Genomic DNA, 25468 nt, shown 5'->3' with positions numbered 1-25468 from the left:
ATGTGTTGACCTAATTTGGACAACTTTAAAGATGATTCTCTCGATATTTAGTTTTTCTGCACCCTCAGATTTCAGATTTTCAAATGTTTTTATATCGGCCAAATATTGTCCTACCCAAACTAATCTTATTTATTCAGTTTAGATGATATATAAATCTCAATTTTCAAATAAATAAACAAATAAATAAACCATATGACTTTTGGTAACACTATACAATAAGGTACATTAGTTAATGTATTAACTTACATGAACAAACCATGAGCAATACATTTGTTACAGTATTAATTCATTTTTGTTAATGTTAGTTAATAGAAATAAAGCTTTTAATTGTTTGTTCATGTAAGTTTACAGTGCATTAACTAACGTTAACAAGATTTTAATAAAGTATTAGTAAATGTTTAAATTAACTTTAACAAATATTAATAAAGGTTGTTTAAGTGCAGTCATTATTAGTTCATGTAAACTAATGTAGTTAACTAATGTAGTTATCAAAACTAATGAACCTTATTGTAAAGTGTTACCGACTGTTTTTGTGGTCCAGGGTCACAAATGTGATTCTTATAAAAAATACAATTTCTGTAATCAATATTGTATTTTATATTTTAGTATATTTTAGTATTTTACTATTTTTCATGTTAACTAATGTAGTTAACTAATTTTAACTAATGAACCTTATTGTAAAGTGTTACACAAATGTGATTCTTATAAAAATAAAATTTCTGTAATCAATATATTATATTTTATATTTTATTATACTATTTTTTCTGTGAAACACAAAAGAGTTTTTAAAAAGACTAATTTTCATATAAAGACAGTTAACAGTTCTACTTTATTTTCCTGTGTAAAAAACAAAAGTTTGTGCCAAGGAAAAACTTAGCATACATAATAAATATTAAAATAAAACATAATTTGAGGGTTAGTAAATAATTTTTTCTTTTATTTTTTTAAGCATTATTTTGCCTTTTATCTGTACAACTATAGAAACTCAGTATTTATAATTACAGGCATGTAAAGACAAAAAAAACCCTCTTCTTTTTCAGAATGTATACAGCGCAACAGCAAGCACACACAGACAGAGATAGGCAGTCCACCCAGTCCTCCTAGAGAAAAAAGGAGACAGGAAGACAAAAACGGACATGGCAGTGACATCCAGAAGAGAAAAGACTCACTCAAGAGGCGACGATTTGAGACGATGCGTGCCATCGAACAAATTGAGAAACTCTGGGAAGGAACCAAGAAAGAGCGAAATGAAATAGACAACATGAGGCAGAGGATACAGAAGCAGCAAGAGGAGATAATCAGTATAACTATGGAGAAAAGGCATCTTGAGAAATGTATAACAGACATGAAAGCTGAGGTTGACCACACCTATGAAAGAATGAATCGGAGCAAAGAAGAGGTAGACAGAGAAAGGGAAAGGGTTGAAAAAATGAGGTCTGATCTCCAAATGGAACAAAACACCCTGGAGCAAAAGCGTGATGAAATCACAAGGGAAAGACAACATTTGGAGATGCTCAGGTATGAAGCTCAGAGGGAGAAAGCGGAGCTGGAGAGCAACCGTGAGAGCACCAAGCATGAAATGGAACAAATGGAACAAACGAAAAGTGCCATACTGGTCCAGATTAATGAGATTGAGATGAAAATTGAGGAAACAAGAAAGGCCAAAGATCAAATGGAGCACATGAATGCTGAAATAAAGGAGGAGAAAAATGAGCTAGAGAGAAAAAAGGAGGATATCAAGAGGCAAAGAGAGCAATTTGAGCAGATTAAACTTGACATACAGCAAGTGAAGAAGGAAATGGAGGAAAGGTGGTGCGACATGGAAAAGGAAGGGATGGAACAGAGAGCTACGATCCAGAGAGAGAAGGATGAGCTACAATATATACAAGATGAGATTCAGAGAGCAAAAGAAGAGGTTGAAAAAAACAAAGCTGTGTCAAAACAAGAGAACGAGAAAATAATTCAGCTGAGAGCTCAGGCGCTTGAGGAACAGGATCTCATTGAGAAGAAATGGCAAGAGGTGTTGAGAAAAGAGAAAGATTTGGAAGAGTTAAAACATAGCATTAAGATAAACAGAGACGAGTTAGTTTTGAATGGAGAGCTAGTTAAAAAGGAATGGGAGAAGATTGAACAAGCCAAGTTGGATATACATGGTCGCATCAACTCTATGGAGGCCAGGGTTGAGGAGACAAAAAGAGAAACTGAAAGACTAAAACATGTTAAAATGGAGATGCAGAGAGAAAAAGAGATTCTCGAGAAACAAAAGGAGGAGACAAGGAAAGCTAAAGAGGAAATGGAGAAAAAGAGGTATGAGATAGTTACAGAACAGTTAGAGCACAGAGCGGGACTGCAAAGAGAAAGAGATGAACTGGACAGGTTGAGAGTAGAGATACAAAGAACAAATGATATAGAGAAAGCACGAATTGTGAAAGAGAAAGAAGAAAGCATTCAAATAAGAGATGAGGCCAGACAAGATATGGAAATGACAAAAAGTATCAAAGCAGAATTCGAGGCTGAAAAAGACAACCTGAATAGAAGACAAGATGAAATGCTGAAAGACAGACAGGAACTCGAAAGAATTAGACATGAGATAATCAGAGCAAAAGAGGAGATTGAGAAAAGCCAGGAGGTCACAGTCCTGGAAAATGAAAAAATGGAAAAAATGAAGGCCGAAATTCAGCTCCAAATTGAGAAAATTGAGAAAAGGGTTCAGGAGACCCAAAAAACAAAGGAACAGATGGAGGACATGAAAGCCGAGTTGGAAGAAGAGAAAGAGGAATTGGAAAGAAAGAGAGATTTTGTGAGAAGTGACATGGAACAGTGTGAGTTTATCAGAAGTGAGATTGTTAAAATAAAGGAGGAAATGGAGAGCAGGTGGCAGGAAACAGAAAGAGAGGAAGTAGAATTTAGAAGAAATACTCAGCATGAGGTGGAAAGATTGGAACAACTACGAGATGAAGTTCAGAGAGCCCAGAGAAATGTTGAGGAGGACAGGGTGGAGCTAATGAAATGGAAAGAGTATCTTGACAAAATGAAACTTCAGACAGAAGATGAAAAAGTGGCTGCCAACGTGAAGATGGATAAAGCTAAAGCAAAGCAAGAGGAATTAGCCAAAATTATGGAAATGATGGAGAAAGAAAGAGAAGAGATTGAGAAAAGCAGAGATGAGGCTAAGCAAGAAGCTTACAATATCGAAACCATGAGGGCAAACTTAGAAAACAGGATGATAGCAGCAAAACAAGAAAAAGATGAAGCGAGCCGAGCCAAACTTGCTGCTCAGGAGGCTGAGTTGCTCTTAAGAAAGCATATGGAAGATTTAGAAAAAAGAAGGTATGAAACTGTAACAGAGGCACTGGAGCAAAGAGACGAAATGCATAAAAAAACAGATGAGTTAGAGCAATTAAATGCACAGATACAGAAAGCCAAACTTGAGCTAGAAGAGATTGGGGATTCTGAAAAAGAGCGTTTGCAAAAGATGTTAGAAGATGCAAAGCTAGACAGAGAGATGATTGAGCAAATGAAAACAGTTTTGTGGAAAGAGAAGGAAGATCATGAGAAGCGTTCAGCTGAGATATACATTGAAAGAGAGGAACTCAAAAAGATTCAATTACAGATTCAGAATGAGAGAAAGGATGTAGAAAAAATCAGATATGAGATGGCAAGATATAGTGCAGAACAGAGTGCTCAGTTGCAAAGACAAAGAGAAGAACTTGAGACGGTAGAACGTCAGCTAGTTTGTGACAGAGAGTTGGCGAGACAAGACAGAGAGAAAGCTGAGCTTCTTATGACTGAGATTCAGGAACAGAGAGAGGATATCAAGAAAAGGTTGGAGGAGACAAAGCGAGAGGAGGACACTTTGAGGCGTATGAGAGAGGACATGCAGCACGATAGAGAGGATCTTGAGAAGATCCGTGTTGATACGTATGAGGAAGTCAAGGATGAGATTAACCGGGTTAGGGCAGAGATTGAGAGACTGTGGGATGAGGCTGAAAAAGGAGAACAGGAGGAAAGAGAGAAAATCAGTAGGGAGAAAGAAGAGATGATGGAAAAGATGGAGGCAATGAAGAAGGAGATGATTGAGATTGAAGACATCAAGGTGGAGCTGAAGAGACAAAAGGAGGACATTGATGTAAAAATGGCAAAGACAAGGACGGAAATGACGAAACTGGAAAAGATGAAAGCAGAACTGCAGAGACAGAAAGACGAGATTGAGAACAAGATGGCAGAAGCAAAAACTGAAAGGGATCAGATGGAACTGATGAGGTCTGAGATACTGAAACAAAAAGCAGATGTTGAAAGACAAATGGAGCTCGCAAAAGCAGAGATGGAAAAAATGCAGCGAGTCAAAGATGAAATACAAAGACAAAAAATGGAGCTGGACGAAAGGATGCACAAGACCAAACGAGAGATTGCGGAAATGGAGCTGATGAAAAGAGAAATGGAGGGGAAAAAGAAAGAACTTGACCAAAGGATGAAACTGACCATGAGAAAGAAAGACGAGATGGAACGGTTGAAGATGGAAATACAAAAAGCGAAAGAAGACATGGAACGTAAAAGGATGGAGACACAGAGGCAGAAGTATGAAATGGAACAAGTTAAAGTTGAAATTCAAAGAGCAAGAGAAGAATTTGAACTTAGGATAGAGGAGAGAGAGTCGGAAGAAGACAAAGAACAGATAAACCTCACAATATTCAACCTGATACAGCAGATTGAGACAACAAGAGAAATGGTGAGGAACACAAAATTCCAGATACAACACAAGATGTCAGGGAGTCACATGGAGACAACAGACCAGGACGAGATGATTGCTGAAATGCAGAGGCTCGTTTTGGAGATTGAACACATCCGAGAAATGCTACGAGGTCTTAGAAAAGAGGCGGAGCAGAACAAGGATGTAATGAAGAAGGAAAAGGAAGAGATGAGGCTTCTGAAGTTTGAAGTTCAGAGAAGAAAAAGAGAAATACAATACAGGGAAGAAAAACTAATGCGGGAACGAGATGAGATAGAGCTCCTGAGATCAATGATGCAGCGGCAAAGAGATGAGCTGGAGCAGAGGTTGGAGGAGATCATTAAAGAAAGCGATAGGGTGGAGCAGATGAGAGAGGGTGTGGAAAAGGCCTGGAAGGATGTAGGACAGGCACAAGATGAAATTAAGAGAGAGAAAGAACTGATTGCTCAAAAAAGGGGAGACAAAGAAAAGGTAAGTTATTATCTACCTTCACTTGATGGCAAATGGCTCATAATATGTTTTGTATTAACAATATTTTAGAGACCGTCCTCCAAAAATAACAACCTAATAGTTTGTTTGTGCAAACAGAATATTTCGACGTCAAGGTATGTGTAAGGGATGAAGTGCCCTCTAGCAGCCAGTAGCTTATATAACCTGTGGTTACGTTTTAATGATTTTTTTTCACTTATACGTCAGATTAGACACATTTTATTTTCTGCATTTGTAAATGTAGAAATAGTTTCATAAACATTTATGGTTTAAAAGATATTTTGGAGCATCTAACCCCACACTTACCCTAACCCAACTAGTTTTCAACCATATAAAACACAGTATGCAAGTAAAAGTACAGTCATAGGTATTTATTGCATAAATGGACCAAAACAACAACAACATCAGTATAAAAGTATTACAAACAATACGTTGCAAAGCTTGTGAACTGAAGCCATACAGTCACATTATATGAAGATCACAGATCTCATTCAAACATAAACCAAACATTAGAGCATGAAGCAATTGGTCACGACAGCCAATAGCGCTTCACATTCTTAGCAAACCTAATGATGCAATTGATCATGAGACACATGAAAGCCAATGCTATTTCAAAATCAAAGATGACATATCATTGCTTCTTGTAGACCAGATCTGATTTACAGCTGATCATGACTACTTGATCTCTGTACAATTGGAATATTTTAATTACTTTTTTAAAAGTTGTGACTGTTTTGTATACTGTGTTTATATCATAAAATAAATAAATGAGTATGTTATATGCTCAAAATTCCTGAATAGTGCAATGTGTGATATAAATACAATTAATCCTGGCGGTTTAAATTGAAAATCACATATCATCTTTGCAAAATGATACCCCAATATATAATAAAATAAAATAATAATATATTAAGATTCACATGCTGCTAGTAGAGACATTAATTTGGTAAACACATTTGTTGGTCGTATTTGAGGGTAACAGACAAATGACCAAAACAATCGTATGGGTTGGAGGATAGGTTGATATTTTCAGCAACTGGATTATGTTTGATTAAAGCCAACATGAAATAACATTAGCAAATAAAGTTTACTTCTGTAATGTTACATATAACATTGTGAAGGCTGGAAGTTATTTTAGAGACTGAGCTATTTTGTTACAAAAGGAGAAAACTTGGAAATAACATGTTATAATACATTGTGCACAAAAGGACACATTCATGTTGACTTTAAAGCTAATTTGAAATAAACATCATATAGTCAAAGTTCCAGGGGCTTTAAACTGATTTTAGAGAAAGTCTTCTAAAAACTCACTCTTGAAAATTAAGTTCAAGTGTAATCAATATAAAACTGTGTGTATCTAAATCATGTTGGGAAAAAGAAATGCAAATAGTTTTTATTTCAGGTTCAACCAGACATCAGCTCAGCCGAGAACCAACAGGCCACAACCACAGGAGTACAGAGAGAAACGTTTACATTAGATGACCATGAACCCAACTTGACCGATATACAAAACGAAAGAAGAGAATTGGAACAATTTAAAGAAATCATTTTCACAGAAAAACAAGAACTAGAGAGGACAAAGGAGGACATACGGGCATTGAAGGATGAAGCTGAAAAGCAGATGTCTAAACTACAAGAGGAAGAGAAACAGATGGGAAAGAAACAGATCAGTCTAGAAAACTGGGAGAAGAAATTGCAATCCGAAAAGGAAGATAACCAAAGAAACATAGATACAATATGGAAAGAGAAGCAAGACCTAAATCAAAGAAAACAGGAACTGGACATGATGAGAGTAAATTTACAGAGAGAAAAACATGAATGGGAAATGACAAGAATTACGGAGACTAGAGAAGTTGACGTCCAAACTGATGAGCTGGATGGCAGATATGATGATACACAAGAATATCAAGTCATTTTGACCATGGAAGAAGTGCATAGTGAGCAGCAAGCTCTTGAAGGTATCAATCAAGACACACTTGCACAAAAAAATACAATAGAAAGACAAATGGCAGAATTAACAGTGAAAGAAGATGAACTTTTGCACAAAGAAGCTACATTACAAAATGCAACTAAAACCGCAGCAGACATGCAGCTGCAACTAGATCTGCAAAAACAAGAGCTGGAACATACAAAAGATACACTCAAAAGAGAACATAATGAGCTGGAGAGGACAAAGGTAAATATACAGAAAGGATGGGTTGAACTACAAGCTCAAATATTAAAAAACAGAGAAAAAGAGGAGGTTGTGAAAAAACAATTAGAGAAAGAGAGAGATGTTTTGAATAAACAAAAAGATAAAATGAAGAGTGATATGACAGACAAATTAAACAAAGAACTTGATACTGTGGGACGTATGAAAAAAGAGGTACTAGATCAGAAAAAAATGATTGAAAATTGCAGAATAACATTAAGAAAAGATATAGAAGATTTGGAACAGAAGAAAGTTGATTTGGAGAGTGAGGCAGATGAGCTGAAATTGCAGAGGCAGAGTGTTAAGAATGAGAAAGGCAAGTTGAAAAAAATTAAAGATGCCCTTCAAAGGGCAGCTGAATATACTGAGAAGCTTAGACAGGATACGCTGGCTGAAAGACAGAAACTTGAGGAGACTGCAGCACAACTTCAGCAAGAGAAAGATGTCATTGTGAGTCTTGCAAAAGAGACAAGGACAAAGAAAGACGAACAAGACAAAATGCAAGCTGAAATCGAACACCAGACAAAAACAGCTGAAATGTTAAGGGAAATGAAGGCCGACCTGCACAAAGAAGCAGGTGTTATTGAAAATCTAAGGCGAGCTGTTCACAGCGACATGCAGAAAGTAAAAGACATGGAAGGCCAACTACAAAAAGACAGACATGACACAAACAATCTTGTTGAAGAGATCGAAAAAAGGGCAAAAGCATTGGATGAGATTCAAGTGGAGATTCAAAAAGAGAGACAAGCAATTGAGTCTGAGAGAGAGATGGTAGAAGAAGAAAAGTCTGATTTGGAGAAAACTAAGGTAGAAATGACCAGACTCAAAGATCTTGAAAAACAACTTGCTAAGCAAACAGAAACAAACAATATTATACTGGCAGAGATACATAAAGAAAAAGAGAAATTGGAGCAGATGAATGAAACCATCTTGAAACAAAGACAGAGTCTGGAAGATGAGAAAGAAAAATTAACACTTAGGGAAAATGAGCTAAACCACAGGGAAGCTGAGACTGAAAACCAGCGAAAAGAAACAGATGACATAAGGAATAGCTTAAGGATGGAAAAGGACCAAGTTGAGAGGTTGCAAACTGAAATAGATCAATCCAAGAAAGATTTAGAAGTAGAGAGACAGGAAATGGAAAAGAACCTGAGGGAATCAATAAGGAACCATAAAGATTTGGAGCTTCAAAGAAAAAATTTAATTGAAAAAACTGAACGTTGTGAAAGTCAAATGAAATTACTGGAAATGGATCGGGAAGACATACAGCTCCAAAAAACGAAACTGTTCAAGGACTTCGAGAACTTGCAATTTCAGAGGGAATCTTTTGAGAAGGAGATGCAGCAGATGAAAGGTGAGCTTCAAAGAGAGGCTGAAGATGTTGAGAAATTAAAGAAAGAGTTGCTGGATGAAAAGCAGAGTTTGAAAGACATGGCAGACCAAATTCAAAATGAGGAAAATGAACGAAAAGAGGCGCAGGATAGATTGTACTTGAGCATAGAAAAACAACATCAAGCTATTGAGAGTGAAAAAGATAGAGTAGAAAAACAGAAGTTTGAACTAGAGAAAATGAAAACAGAGATTGATAGAGTAAAAGAAGATCAAGAAAAGAAGCAAAAGTCTCTTGAAGAAATGAATATGAACATCTCACAAAAGCAAAACGAATTGAGAGTTAAAGAAAATGAACTTGATACATGTACTTCACGAATTTACATGCAACAAAAAGAAATAGAAGAGATTCGGGATGCTATTTTGAAGGAGAGGAACAGCTTGGAGAAAGAAAAAACTATGGTTATGGAGGAAAGGAAATTAGTGAATCACATGCAAATGCAACTACAGAGAGAAAATGAAACGGTGGAACTGATGAAAGAAGAAGTTCTTAAAGAAAAGGAAACTATTGAAAACAACAGGGCAGTACTGAACAGAGACCTGGATGATATGAAACAAAAAAGAAGCGTGTTAGCTGAGGATTTTGAGAACTTAAACTTCCAGAAACAAGCAGTTGACAAAGAACATCAGAAACTGGAGGAGATGAAAGCTGAGTTCTTAAAAGAAACTGAAATGATTGAGAAACTAAGGCAAGAGCTGGAAAATGAGAGGAGGAGCGCTGTAAAAATGGCAACTAAGCTTGAAAAAGAAAAAGACAATTTAGCAATGCATGTCGCAAGGATTACAGCACAGGAAGCGGATCTGAAAAAACAAAGACAAATGATTGAATCTGATAAAGTCACTCTAGAAAATGAAAAGTCTGATCTGGAGCAAACCAAGATGGAGATTGCAAAAGACAAAGAAGATTTTGAGAAGCAAGTTGAATCTCAGAAAGAGATGAATCTGATAGCATTGGCAGAAATGCAGAAGAAGAGGAGCATTCTTGAGGAGCTGAGCATGGACATCTCAAGAAAAGAAGATGACTTGGAAAAAGAGAAGGAACAAAACAGACACAAACAAACAGTGTCGCAAAGACTGCAAATTGACATTCAGAAACAACAAACAGACATAGATGAAGAGAAGACGATGATTGATATGGAGAAAAGGGAACTTGAAGGCATACAGGCCCAAATAGATCAACACAAAACCGAGGCAGATGAAGCCAAGAGGCATTTAATGAAGGACAAGGAGGATTTTGAGAAGAAACGAACAGAAATAATGAATCAGATAGAGATAGATTTGGGAAAGGAGAGTGAAAAGTTAGATCTACTAAGAAAGCAGCTAAATGATAGAAAGGAAGAAATTGATTACAGCAGGAAACAACTGGAAACGGATATGGATGATTTATCACAAATGAAGCTTGATATAATGAAAGAACTTGAGAAAATTAAGCTTAAAAAACAAATGATTGAAGATGAGAAAAACAATTTAGAGCAGGAGAAAGTTAAGCTAAAAAGAGAAGCTGATGAGGTTGAGAAAATTAAACAAGAGGCACACGAAGACAGACAAAAGCTTGAGGAAACAGCTGCCAGACTTAAGAAAGACAGAGAAGAAGTTGACGGTCTTGCTGAGCAAATCGAGAAGGAAAAAATGGCTCTAGAAAACATGAATCAGGAAATTGAAATGCAGAGGAAAGCGAATGAATCTAACAAACACATGCAAGAACGAGCTCTGCTGGAACTAAGGAAAACTATGACTGAAATAACAAGCGCAAAGGAGGATCTTGAAAACCAGCTTGCACAAGAAAGAGAGAAAAACAAAAATGCGAAAGACGTAATAGAGAAGGAAAGAGATGTGCTTTATCTACTGAGAGAAAGTATTTTAGAGCAACAGGATGACATTGCAACCGAGAAGGAAAAAATGAGACTCAGAGAAAATGAACTTAAACAACTCCAAGCTTTGATTTACAGACAGCAAGAAGAAATTGAGGACACAAAGAAAGCAATCATAAAGGAGAAAGATAAACTTGTACAGATGCAGACTGAAATTGATGTAAAATGGAAAGAAGTGAATGAAATCATGGAATTTGTGACAAGTGAAAAGGCCAATCTTGAAATAGAGAAGTCACAGAAACATCAGCTTGAGAGTGAAATGAAAAACTTGGAGATATTGAAAAGCGAATTAAACAGCGAGAAAGAATTAATTGAGAAAATGACCCTTCTGTTAAAAACAAAAGAGGCTAATGTGGAAGAAAAAAGAGCAGATTTAGAAAGAGAGATAGATAATCTAAAATACCACAAACAAGCATTTCAAGATGAAAAGAACGATTTAGAACAGATGAAGTCTGAGCTGCAAAAAGAAATAGATGATGTGAGAAAGCTAAAAGAAGAAACGCAAAATGAAAGAAGTAACTTAGAAAATATGGCTACTCAACTTCAGAAAGATAGAGATGATATTGCCATACTTACTGAAGAGACAAAGAGAAAGAATGAGATTCTGAATGAAATGCAAGTTGCAAATGAGTCTGCATTGGAAGATCTACAAAGAGATAAAACCTCTTTAGAGCAAATGAGAAAAAACATCTCCCAACAAGTGGAGGATATTGAAAAAGAAAAAGAAAATCTAAGACTCAGAACAGATGAACTAGACAAATTGCAAGCAGAGATTTATGATCAACAAAGAGAAATGGAAAACCTCAAACAAGTCTTCAGCACTGACCAGCAACAGCTAAAGAAAAATATGGAGGATCTACAAGAAAAGAGAGTCAATATTGACAAAGATTTTGAGAGACTTAAACTAGAGAAAGATATTTTTGCGAATGAGAAGGAAGTGATGAAACAAACGAAAACTGAGATGCAAAAAGAAGCTCATGAGATTGAAAAGTTAAAACTTGAAACTGAACATGAGAGGCTAAAGGTGGAGGAAATGGCAGCTCGACTCCAACATGAAAGAGAAGATATCAGTAAACTTGCAGAGGAAACTCAGAAGAAGCATATGCTTTTGGATGAAATGAATGCTAATATTGAGGAGAAATTAAAACTGATTCAATCAGATAAAGACATGATTGAGAAAGAAAAACATTATCTGGAGAAATCTAAAAAAGAAATTGCAAGAGTCAAACAAGACCTTGAAAAGCAACTTGCTGAGCAAAAAGAGAAGAATGAGATCACACTGGCAGAACTGCAGAAAGAAAGAGAGACTTTAGAGGAGATGAGTGTGAACATCACAAGACAAATAGATGACATTAAAAATCAAGAGGAACAAATGAAACTAAAACAGCTTGAGCTGGAAAAGCAACAGACAGAAGTGAATGACATTATGAATTTAATGAGGATTGAAAGAAGCCAACTAGACAAAGACAAAGAAGAGCTGAAAGTAGAAAAGGAGAAAATGGAGAACAATCTGAGAGATGCCCTCAAAACAGAGACTGAGAACTTGGAGCTTCTTAAGCAAGAATTCCAGAAAGAAAGAGAAATAATTAATAATGACAGAAAACTGCTGAAGAACGAAAGAGATGATGTAGACCAAAGCCGAAAGAGTTTAGCTGAAGACCTAAAAATGCTAACATTGCAGAAACAAGTATTTGAAGATAAGAAGGAGAAGTTAGAACAGATGAAAACTGAGCTGCAAAAAGAATCTGAAGAGATTAAGAAACTGAAACAAAAGACAGAACATGAGAGACAAATGGTAAAGAATATCACTACACAACTTCAGAAAGATAGAGATGATATTGCCATACTTACTGAAGAGACAAAGAGAAAGAATGAGATTCTGAATGAAATGCAAGTTGCAAATGAGTCTGCATTGGAAGATCTACAAAGAGATAAAACCTCTCTAGAGCAAATGAGAGAAAACATCTCCCAACAAATAGAGGAAATTGAAAAAGATAAAGAAAATGTAAGACTCAGAAAAGATGAACTAGACAAATTGCAAGCAGAGATTTATGATCAACAAAGAGAAATGGAAAACCTCAAACAAATCTTCAGCACTGAACAGCAACAGCTCATGAAAAATATGGAGGATCTACAAGAAAAGAGAGTCAATATTGACAAAGATTTTGAGAGACTTAAACTAGAAAGAGAAGCTTTTCAGAATGAGAAGGCGGAGATGGAACAAATGAAAACTGAGATGCAAAGAGAAGCACATGAGATTGAAAAGTTAAAACTTGAAGCGCAACATGAGAGGCTAAAGGTGGAGGAAATGGCAGCTCGACTTCATAAAGCCGAAGAAAACCTTGAAAAGCAACTCGCTGAGCAAAAAGAGAAGAATGAGCTCACACTGGCAGACCTGCAGAAGGAAAGAGAGACTTTAGAAGAGATGAGTGGGAACATCACATTACAAATACATGACATTAAAAGTCAAGAGGAACAAATGAAACTAAAAGAAAATAAACTTGAACAACTGCAAGCTGAAATTCTAAATCAACAAAGAGAAATGGAAAACCTCAAACAAGTCTTCAATACTGACCAGCGACAGCTCATGAAACTTAAGGAAGATCTACAAGAAAAGGGAGTCAAATTTGACAAAGATTTGGAGAGGCTGAAACTAGAGAAAGATATTTTCGACAATGAGAAGGAAGAGATGAAACAAACGAAAACTGAGATGCAAAGAGAAGCACATGAGATTGAAAAGTTAAAACTTGAAACCCAGCATGAGAGACTGAATGTGGAGGAAATGGCAGCTCGACTCCAACATGAAAGAGAAAATATCAGTAATCTTGCAGAGGAAACTCAGAGGAAACATAAGGTTTTGGATGAAATGAATGCTAATATTGAGGAGAAATTAAAACTGATTCAATCAGATAAAGACATGATTGAGAAAGAAAAACATGATCTGGAGGAAACTAAAAAAGAAATTACAAGAGCCAAAGAAGACCTTGAAAAGCAAATGATTGAGCAAAAAGAGAAGAATGAGATCACGCTGGCAGAACTGCAGAAAGAAAGAGAGACTTTAGAGGAGATGAGTGTGAACATCACAAGACAAATTCATGACATTAAAAATCAAGAGGAACAAATGAAACTAAAACAGCTTGAGCTGGAAAAGCAACAGACAGAAGTGAATGACATTATGAATTTAATGAGGATTGAAAGAAGCCAACTAGATAAAGACAAAGAAGAGCTGAAAGAAGAAAAGGAGAAAATGGAGAACAATCTGAGAGATGCCCTCATAACAGAGACTGAGAACTTGGAACTTCTAAAGCAAGAATTACAGAAAGAAAGAGAAATACTTAATAATGACAGAAAACTGCTGAAGAACGAAAGAGATGATGTAGACCAAATCAGAAAGAGTTTAGCTGAAGACCTAAAAATGCTAACATTGCAGAAACAAGTATTTGAAGATAAGAAGGAGAAGTTAGAAAAGATGAAAACTGAGCTGCAAAAAGAATCTGATGAGATTAAGAAACTGAAACAAAAGACACAACATGAGAGACAAATGGTGAAGGAAATCACTACACAACTTCAGAAAGATAGAGATGATATTGCCATACTTACTGAAGAGACAAAGAGAAAGAATGAGATTCTGAATGAAATGCAAGTTGCAAATGAGTCTGCAATGGAAGATCTACAAAGAAATAAAACCTCTCTAGAGCAAATGAGAGAAAACATCTCCCAACAAATAGAGGAGATTGAAAAAGATAAAGAAAATGTAAGACTCAGAAAAGATGAACTAGACAAATTGCAAGCAGAGATTTATGATCAACAAAGAGAAATGGAAAACCTCAAACAAGTCTTCAGCACTGACCAGCAACAGCTCATGAAAAATATGGAGGATCTACAAGAAAAGAGAGTCAAAATTGACAAAGATTTTGAGAGACTTAAACTAGAGAAAGATATTTTTGAGAATGAGAAGGAAGTGATGAAACAAACGAAAACTGAGATGCAAAAAGAAGCTCATGAGATTGAAAAGTTAAAACTTGAAACTGAACATGAAAGGCTAAAGGTGGAGGAAATGGCAGCTCGACTCCAACATGAAAGAGAAGATATCAGTAATCTTGCAGAGGACACTCAAAGGAAACATAAGGTTTTGGATGAAATGAATGCGAATATTGAGGAGAAATTAAAACTGATTCAATCAGATAAAGAAATGATTGAGAAAGAAAAACATTATCTGGAGAAAGCTAAAAAAGACATTGCAAGAGTCAAACAAGACCTTGAAAAGCAACTTGCTGAGCAAAAAGAGAAGAATGAGATCACACTGGCAGACCTGCAGAAAGAAAGAGAGACTTTAGAGGAGATGAGTGTGAACATCACAAGACAAATACATGACATTAAAAATGAAGAGGAACAAATGAAACTAAAACAGCTTGAGCTGGAAAAGCAACAGACAGAAGTGAATGACATTATAAATTTAATGAGGATTGAAAGAAGCCAACTAGACAAAGACAAAGAAGAGCTGAAAGAAGAAAAGGAGAAAATGGAGAACAATCTGAGAGATGCTCTCAAAACAGAGACTGAGAACTTGGAGCTTCTTAAGCAAGAATTCCAGAAAGAAAGAGAAATAATTAATAATGACAGAAAACTGCTGAAGAACGAAAGAGATGATGTAGACCAAAGCCGAAAGAGTTTAGCTGAAGACCTAAAAATGCTAACACTACAGAAACAAGTATTTGAAGATGAGAAGGAGAAGTTAGAACAGATAAAAACTGAGCTGCAAAAAGAATCTGAAGAGATTAAGAAACTGAAACAAAAGACAGAACATGAGAGACAAATTGTAAAGAATATCACTACACAACTTCAGAAAGATAGAGATGATATTGCCGTACTTACTGAAGAGACAAAGAGAAAGAATGAGATTCTGAATGAAATGCAAGTTGCAAATGAGTCTGCAATGAAAGATCTACAAAGAGATAAAACCTCTCTAGAGCAAATGAGAGAAAACATCTCCCAACAAATAGAGGAGATTGAAAAAGATAAAGAAAATGTAAGACTCAGAAAAGATGAACTAGACAAATTGCAAGCAGAGATTTTTGATCAACAAAGAGAAATGGAAAACCTCAAACAAGTCTTCAGCACTGACCAGCAACAGCTCATGAAAAATATGGAGGATCTACAAGAAAAGAGAGTCAATATTGACAAAGATTTGGAGAGACTTAAACTAGAAAGAGAAGCTATTCAGAATGAGAAGGCGGAGATGGAACAAATGAAAACTGAAATGCAAAGAGAAGCACATGAGATTGAAAAGTTAAAACTTGAAACCCAGCATGAGAGACTGAATGTGGAGGAAATGGCAGCTCGACTCCAACATGAAAGAGAAAATATCAGTAATCTTGCAGAGGAAACTCAGAGGAAACATAAGGTTTTGGATGAAATGAATGCTAATATTGAGGAGAAATTAAAACTGATTCAATCAGATAAAGACATGATTGAGAAAGAAAAACATGATCTGAAGGAAACTAAAAAAGAGATTACAAGAGCCAAAGAAGACCTTGAAAAGCAACTTGTTGAGCAAAAAGAGAATAATGAGATCACACTGGCAGACCTGCAGAAAGAAAGAGAGACTTTAGAGGAGATGAGTGTGAACATCACAAGACAAATTCATGACATTAAAAATCAAGAGGAACAAATGAAACTAAAACAGCTTGAGCTGGAAAAGCAACAGACAGAAGTGAATGACATTATGAATTTAATGAGGATTGAAAGAAGCCAACTAGATAAAGACAAAGAAGAGCTGAAAGAAGAAAAGGAGAAAATGGAGAACAATCTGAGAGATGCCCTCAAAACAGAGACTGAGAACTTGGAGCTTCTAAAGCAAGAAATACAGAAAGAAAGAGAAATAATTAATGATGACAAAAAACTGCTGAAGAACGAAAGAGATGATGTAGACCAAAGCAGAAAGAGTTTAGCTGAAGACCTAAAAATGCTAACATTGCAGAAACAAGTATTTGAAGATAAGAAGGAGAAGTTAGAAAAGATGAAAACTGAGCTGTTAAAAGAATCTGATGAGATTGAGAAACTGAAACAAAAGACAGGACATGAGAGACAAATGGTGAAGGAAATCACTACACAACTTCAGAAAGATAGAGATGATATTGCCATACTTACTGAAGAGACAAAGAGAAAGAATGAGATTCTGAATGAAATGCATGTTGCAAATGAGTCTGCAATGGAAGATCTACAAAGAGATAAAACCTCTCTAGAGCAAATGAGAGAAAACATCTCCCAACAAATAGAGGAGATTGAAAAAGATAAAGAAAATGTAAGACTCAGAAAAGATGAACTAGACAAATTGCAAGCAGAGATTTATGATCAACAAAGAGAAATGGAAAACCTCAAACAAGTCTTTACTACTGACCAGGAACAGCTGGAGAAAAATATGGAGGATCTACAAGAAAAGAGAGTCAATATTGACAAAGATTTGGAGAGACTTAAACTAGAAAGAGAAGCTTTTCAGAATGAGAAGGCAGAGATGGAACAAATGAAATCTGAAATGCAAAGAGAAGCACATGAGATTGAAAAGTTAAAACTTGAAGCGCAACATGAGAGGCTAAAGGTGGAGGAAATGGCAGCTCGACTTCATAAAGCCGAAGAAAACCTTGAAAAGCAACTCACCGAGCAAAAAGAGAAGAATGAGATCACACAGGCAGACCTGCAGAAAGAAAGAGAGACTTTAGAGGAGATGAGTGTGAACATCACAAGACAAATTCATGACATTAAAAATCAAGAGGAACAAATGAAACTAAAACAGCTTGAGCTGGAAAAGCAACAGACAGAAGTGAATGACATTATGAATTTAATGAGGATTGAACGAAGCCAACTAGACAAAGACAAAGAAGAGCTGAAAGAAGAGAAACAGAAAATGGAGAACAATCTGAGAGACGCCCTCAAAACAGAGACTGAGAACTTGGAGCTTCTTAAGCAAGAATTACAGAAAGAAAGAGAAATAATTAATAATGACAGAAAACTGCTGAAGAATGAAAGAGATGATGTAGACCAAAGCCGAAAGAGTTTAGCTGAAGACCTAAAAATGCTAACACTACAGAAACAAGTATTTGAAGATGAGAAGGAGAAGTTAGAACAGATGAAAACTGAGCTGCAAAAAGAAAACGATAAAGTGAGAAAGCTTAAAGAAGAAACACAAAATGAAAGAAGTAACTTGGAAAAGATGACTGCGCAACTTCAGAAAGATAGAGATTATATTTCCATACTTACTGAAGAGACAAAAAGAAAGAATGAGATTCTGAACGAAAAGCAAGTTGCAAATGAGGCTGCTATGGAAGATCTACAACGAGATAAAACCTCTCTAGAGCAAATGAGAGAAAACATCTCCCAACAAATAGAGGATGTTGAAAATGAAAAAGAAAATGTAAGACTCAGAAAAGATGAACTAGACAAATTGCAAGCAGAGATTTATGATCAACAAAGAGAAATGGAAAATCTCAAACAAGTCTTCAGCACTGACCAGGAACAGCTGGAGAAAAATATGGAGGATCTACAAGAAAAGAGAGTCAATATTGACAAAGATTTGGAGAGATTTAAAATAGAGAAAGATATTTTTGAGAATGAGAAGGAAGTGATGAAACAAACGAAAACTGAGATGCAAAAAGAAGCACATGAGATTGAAAAGTTAAAAATTGAAATCCAACATGAGAGGCTAAAGATGGAGGAAATGGCAACTCGACTCCAACATGAAAGAGAAGATATCAGTAATCTTGCAGAGGAAACTCAGAAAAAGCATATGGTTTTGGATGAAATGAATGCGAATATTGAGGAGAATTTAAAACTGATTCAATCAGATAAAGACATGATTGAGAAAGAAAAACATGATCTGGAGAAATCTAAAAAAGAAATTGCAAGAGTCAAACAAGACCTTGAAAAGCAACTTGCTGAGCAAAAAGAGAAGAATGAGATCACACTGGCAGAACTGAAGAAAGAAAGAGAGACTTTAGAGGAGATGAGTGTGAACATCACAAGACAAATACATGACATTAAAAATGAAGAGGAACAAATGAAACTAAAACAGCTTGAGCTGGAAAAGCAACAGACAGAAGTGAGTGACATTATGAATTTAATGAGGATTGAAAGAAGCCAACTAGACAAAGACAAAGAAGAGCTGAAAGAAGAAAAGGAGAAAATGGAGAACAATCTGAGAGATGCTCTCAAAACAGAGACTGAGAACTTGGAGCTTCTTAAGCAAGAATTGCAGAACGAAAGAGAAATAATTAATGATAACAGAAAACTGCTGAAGAACGAAAGAGATGATGTAGACCAAAGCCGAAAGAGTTTAGCTGAAGACCTAAAAATGCTAACACTACAGAAACAAGTATTTGAAGATGAAAAGGAGAAGTTAAAACAGATGAAAACTGAGCTGCAGAAAGAAGCCAATGAGATTGAAAAACTGAAACTAAATACACAACATGAGAGACAAATGGTGAAGGAAATCACTACACAACTTCAGAAAGATAGAGATGATATTGCCATCCTTACTGAAGAGACAAAGAGAAAGAATGAGATTCTGAATGAAATGCAAGTTGCAAATGAGTCTGCAATGGAAGATCTACAAAGAGATAAAACCTCTCTAGAGCAAATGAAACTGAACATTTCCCAACAAATACATGATATGGAAAATGAAAAAGTAAATGTAAAACTCAGACAGGATGAACTAGACAAATTGCAAGCAGAGATTTATTATCAACAAAGAGAAATTAAAAACCTCAAACAAATCTTCACTACTGACCAGGAACAGCTGGAGAAAAATAAGGAGGATTTACAAGATAAGAGAGTCAACATTGACAAAGATTTGGAGAGACTTAAACTAGAGAAAGATATTTTTGAAAATGAGAAGGAAGAGATGAAACAAATGAAAACTGAGGTACAAAGAGAAGCACATGAGATTGAAAAGTTAAAACTTGAAACCCAACATGATAGGCTAAAGGTGGAAAAAATGGCAGCTCAACTTCATCAAGCCAAAGAAGACCTTGAAAAGCAACTTGCTGAGCAAAAAGAGAAGAATGAGATCATGCTGGCAGAAATGCAAAAAGAAAGAGAGACATTAGAGGAAATGAGTGTGAACATCACAAGACAAATACATGACATTAAAAATCAAGAGGAACAAATAAAACTAAAGGAAAATGAACTTGAACAACTGCAAGCTGAAATTCTGAATCAACAAAGAGATATGGAAAACCTCAAACAAGTCTTCAATACTGAACAACGACAGCTCATGAAACTTAAGGAAGATCTACAAGAAAAGGGAGTCAAATTGGACAAAGATTTGGAGAGACTTAAACTAGAGAAAGATATTTTCGACAATGAGAAGGAAGAGATGAAACAAACGAAAACTGAGATGCAAAGAGAAGAACATGAGATTGAAAAGTTAAAACTTGAAACCCAACATGAGAGGCTAAAGGTGGAGGAAATGGCAGCTCGACTCCAACATGAAAGAGAAGATATCAGTAATCTTGCAGAGGACACTCAAAGGAAACATAAGGTTTTGGATGAAATGAATGCGAATATTGAGGAGAAATTAAAACTGATTCAATCAGATAAAGACATGATTGAGAAAGAAAAACATGATCTGGAGAAAACTAAAAATGAAATTACAAGAGCCAAAGAAGACCTTGAAAAGCAACTTGCTGAGCAAAAAGAGAAGAATGAGATCACACTGGCAGACCTGCAGAAAGAAAGAGAGACTTTAGAGGAGATGAGTGTGAACATCACAAGAGAAATACATGACATTAAAAATCAAGAGGAACAAATGAAACTGAAACAAAATGAACTTGAACAACTGCAAGCTGAAATTCTGAATCAGCAAAGAGAAATAGATCATGACAAAGCCATAATCATAAAACAAAGAAATCAGTTTGATCTAAAACAGCTTGAGCTGGATAAACAACATACAGAAGTGAATGACATTATGGAATTAATGAGGATTGAGAGAAGCCAACTAGATAAAGACAAAGAAGAGCTGAAAGAAGAAAAGCAGAAAATGGAATACAATCTGAGAGATGCCCTCAAAACAGAGACTGAGAACTTGGAGCTTCTTAAGCAAGAATTACAGAAAGAAAGAGAAATAATTAATGATGACAGAAAACTGCTGAAGAATGAAAGAGATGATGTAGACCAAAGCCGAAAGAGTTTAGCTGAAGACCTAAAAATGCTAACACTAGAGAAACAAGTATTTGAAGATGAAAAGGAGAAGTTGAAACAGATGAAAACTGAGCTGCAAAAAGAATCTGATGAGATTGAGAAACTGAAACTAAAGACAGAACATGAGAGACAAATGGTGAAGGAAATTACTACACAACTTCAGAAAGATAGAGATGATATTGCCATACTTACTGAAGAGACAAAGAGAAAGAATGAGATTCTGAATGAAATGCAAGTTGCAAATGAGTCTGCAATGGAAGATCTACAAAGAGATAAAACCTCTCTAGAGCAAATGAAACTGAATATTTCCCAACAAATAGAGGAGATTGAAAATTATAAAGTAAATGTAAGACTCAGACAAGATGAACTAGACAAATTGCAAGCAGAGATTTATGATCAACAAAGTGAAATGGAAAACCTCAAACAAGTCTTCAGCACTGACCAGCAACAACTGAATAAACATAATGAAGATCTACAAGAAAAGAGAGTCAACATTGACAAAGATTTGGAGAGACTTAAACTAGAAAGAGAAGCTTTTCAGAATGAGAAGGCGGAGATGGAACAAATGAAAACTGAGGTGCAAAGAGAAGCACATGAGATTGAAAAGTTAAAACTTGAAACCCAACGTGACAGGCTAAAGGTGGAGGAAATGGCAGCTCGACTTCATCAAGCCGAAGAAGACCTTGAAAAGCAACTCGCCGAGCAAAAAGAGAAGAATGAGATCACACAGGCAGACCTGCAGAAAGAAAGAGAGACTTTAAAGGAAATGAGTGTGAACATCACAAGAGAAATACATGACATTAAGAATCAAGAGGAACAAATAAAACTAAAAGAAAATAAACTTGAAGAACTGCAAGCTGAAATTTTGTATAAGCAAAGAGAACTTGATAATGACAAAGCCATTATGATAAAAGAAAGAAGTCAGTTTGATCTAAGACAGCTTGAGCTGGAAAAGCAACAGACAGAAGTGAATGACATTATGAATTTAATGAGGATTGAAAGAAGCCAACTAGACAAAGACAAAGAAGAGCTGAAAGAAGAGAAACAGAAAATGGAGAACAATCTGAGAGATGCCCTAAAAACAGAGACTGAGAACTTGGAGCTTCTTAAGCAAGAATTACAGAAAGAAAGAGAAATAATTAATGATGACAAAAAACTGCTGAAGAATGAAAGAGATGATGTAGACCAAACCCGAAAGAGTTTAGCTGAAGACCTAAAAATGCTAACACTACAGAAACAAGTATTTGAAGATGAAAAGGAGAAGTTAGAACAGATGAAAACTGAGCTGCAAAAAGAAATAGATGATGTGAGAAAGGTTAAAGAAGAAACACAAAATGAAAGAAGTAACTTGGAAAAGATGACTGCCCAACTTCAGAAAGATAGAGATTATATTTCCATACTTACTGAAGAGACAAAGAGAAAGAATGAGATTCTGAATGAAATGCAAGTTGCAAATGAGGCTGCTATGGAAGATCTACAAAGAGATAAAACCTCTCTAGAGCAAATGAAACTGAACATTTCCCAACAAATAGAGGAGATTGAAAATGATAAAGTAAATTTAAAACTCAGAAAAGATGAACTAGACAAATTGCAAGCAGAGATTTATGATCAACAAAGAGAAATGAAAAACCTCAAACAAGTCTTCAATACTGACCAGCAACAGCTCATGAAACTTAAGGAAGATCTACAAGAAAAGAAAGTCAACATTGACAAAGATTTGGAGAGACTTCAAATAGAGAAAAATATTTTGGGGAATGAGAAGGAAGTGATAAAACAATTGAAAATTGAGATGCAAAGAGAAGCACATGAGATTGAAAAGTTAAAACTTGAAACCCAACATGAGAGGCTAAATGTGGAGGAAATGGCAGCTCGACTTCAACATGAAAGAGAAGATATCAGTAATCTTGCAGAGGAAACTCAGAGGAAACATATGGTTTTGGATGAAATGAATGCTAATTTTGAGGAGAAATTAAAATTAATTCAATCAGATAAAGACATGATTGAGGAAGAAAAACATGATCTAGAGGAAACTAAAAAAGAAATTACAAGAGCCAAAGAAGACCTTGAAAAGCAACTTGTCGAGCAAAAAGAGAAGAATGAGATCACGCTGGCAGAACTGCAGAAAGAAAGAGAGACTTTAGAGGAAATGAGTGTGAACATCACAAGAGAAATACATGACATTAAGAATCAAGAGGAACAAATGAAACTGAAACAAAATGAACTTGAACAACTGCAAGCTGAAATTTTGTATAAGCAAAGAGATCTTGATAATGACAAAGCCATTATGATAAAAGAAAGAAGTCAGTTTGATCTAAGACAGCTTGAGCTGGATAAGCAAAAGACAGAAGTGAATGACATTATGAATTTAATGAGGATTGAGAGAAGCCAACTAGACAAAGACAAAGAAGAGCTGAAAGAAGAGAAACAGAAAATGGAGAACAATCTGAGAGATGCCCTAAAAACAGAGACTGAGAACTTGGAGCTTCTTAAGCAAGAATTACAGAAAGAAAGAGAAATAATTAATGATGACAGAAAACTGCTGAAGAATGAAAGAGATTATGTAGACCAAAGCCGAAAGAGTTTAGCTGAAGACCTAAAAATGTTAACACTACAGAAACAAGTATTTGAAGATGAGAAGGAGAAGTTAGAACAGATGAAAACTGAGCTGCAAAAAGAAAACGATAATGTGAGAAAGCTAAAAGAAGAAACACAAAATGAAAGAAGTAACTTGGAAAAGATGACTGTGCAACTTCAGAAAAACAGAGATGATATTGCCATACTTACTGAAGAGACAAAGAGAAAGAATGAGATTCTGAACGAAATGCAAGTTGCAAATGAGTCTGCAATGGAAGATCTACAACGAGATAAAACCTCTCTAGAGCAAATGAGAGAAAACATCTCCCAACAAATAGAGGATGTTGAAAATGAAAATGTAAGACTCAGAAAAGATGAACTAGACAAATTGCAAATAGAGATTTATGATCAACAAAGAGAAATGGAAAACCTCAAACAAGTCTTTAATACTGACCAGCAACAGCTCATGAAACTTAAGGAAGATCTACAAGAAAAGAAAGTCAACATTGACAAAGATTTGGAGAGACTTCAAATAGAGAAAAATATTTTTGGGAATGAGAAGGAAGTGATGAAACAATTGAAAATTGAGATGCAAAGAGAAGCACATGAGATCGACAAGTTAAAACTTGAAACTGAACATGAAAGGCTAAAGGTGGAGGAAATGGCAGCTCGACTCCAACATGAAAGAGAAGATATCAGTAATCTTGCAGAGGAAACTCAGAAAAAGCATAAGGTTTTGGATGAAATGAATGCTTATATTGAGGAGAAATTAAAATCGATTCAATCAGATAAAGACATGATTGAGGAAGAAAAACAAGATCTGAAGGAAACAAAAAAAGAAATTACAAGAGCCAAAGAAGACCTTGAAAAGCAACTTGTTGAGCAAAAAGAGAAGAATGAGATCACACTGGCAGACCTGCAGAAAGAAAGAGAGACTTTAGAGGAGATGAGTGTGAACATCACAAGACAAATTCATGACATTAAAAATCAAGAGGAACAAATGAAACTAAAACAGCTTGAGCTGGAAAAGCAACAGACAGAAGTGAGTGACATTATGGAATTAATGAGGATTGAAAGAAGCCAACTAGATAAAGACAAAGAAGAGCTGAAAGAAGAGAAACAGAAAATGGAGAACAATCTGAGAGATGCCCTCAAAACAGAGACTGAGAACTTGGAACTTCTAAAGCAAGAATTACAGAAAGAAAGAGAAATAATTAATGATGACAAAAAACTTCTGAAGAATGAAAGAGATGATGTAGACCAAAGCCAAAAGAGTTTAGCTGAAGAGTGGGGGATGATAACACTTCAAACACAATTGTTTAAAGATCAAGAGAACAAATTAAAACTGGTGGAGTTAGATCTACAAAGGAAAGCAAATGATATAAAAAAGCTTAAAGAAGAAACACACAATGAAACACAAAACTTGGAAAAAATGGCTGCACAACTTCATAAAGAAAAACAGGACATGGCAGATGAATTGAAAAGGAAGATTGCAAATGTGGATCTCCTCATTAAAGATGTATTAACTCAAAAGGAATCAGTAGAAAAAGACAGGCAGATGTTGGCAAGAGATGTGGAAGATGTACAACAAAAAAGAGCTCAAGCAGAGAGATACTTAGAAAGTCTCAAACTTGACAGAGAAGCTTTTGAGAATGAGAAAGAACTGATGGAAGAGACAAAAACAGAGATGCAAAGAGAAGCACATGAGATTGAAATATTAAAACTAGAGACACAACATGAAAGACAGAGGTTGGAGGAAATCACAGCTCAACTTCAAAAAGAGAGAGAAGATATCAACAATCTTACTGAGGAAACAAAACAGAAGAGAGACTTTCTGGATGACATCTATACTGAAATACAAAAGCAGCAACAAGCAACTGAGAGTGATAAAGATTTACTACGTAAGGAGAAGTCTGATCTGGAGTACAAGAAAGCTGAGATATTTCGAGCTAAGGAAGGACTTGAAAAACAGCATGCTGAACAACAGGCACAAAATGAGATCACGCTAAGAGAGATACAGAAAGACAAAAA

General features: G+C 35.6%; 1 protein-coding gene across 1 annotated transcript in view; it reads left to right on the top strand.

Annotated features, from left to right (window-relative positions):
- LOC141281072 (uncharacterized) overlaps positions 1-25468 on the top strand; it is a 53432-nt gene that overhangs the window by 1307 nt on the left and 26657 nt on the right. The window contains exons 4-6 of the mRNA XM_073812731.1: positions 1041-5200; positions 6621-23549; positions 24048-25410. Coding sequence (XP_073668832.1) covers positions 1041-5200; positions 6621-23549; positions 24048-25410 — 22452 coding nt within the window. The remainder of the gene's footprint in view (positions 1-1040; positions 5201-6620; positions 23550-24047; positions 25411-25468) is intronic.

Source organism: Paramisgurnus dabryanus, chromosome 19, assembly GCF_030506205.2.
Source record: "Paramisgurnus dabryanus chromosome 19, PD_genome_1.1, whole genome shotgun sequence".
NCBI lineage: Eukaryota > Metazoa > Chordata > Actinopteri > Cypriniformes > Cobitidae > Paramisgurnus > Paramisgurnus dabryanus.
The sequence above is the reverse complement of the archived record's forward strand: the minus strand, read 5'-3'. Positions and strand labels throughout refer to the sequence as shown.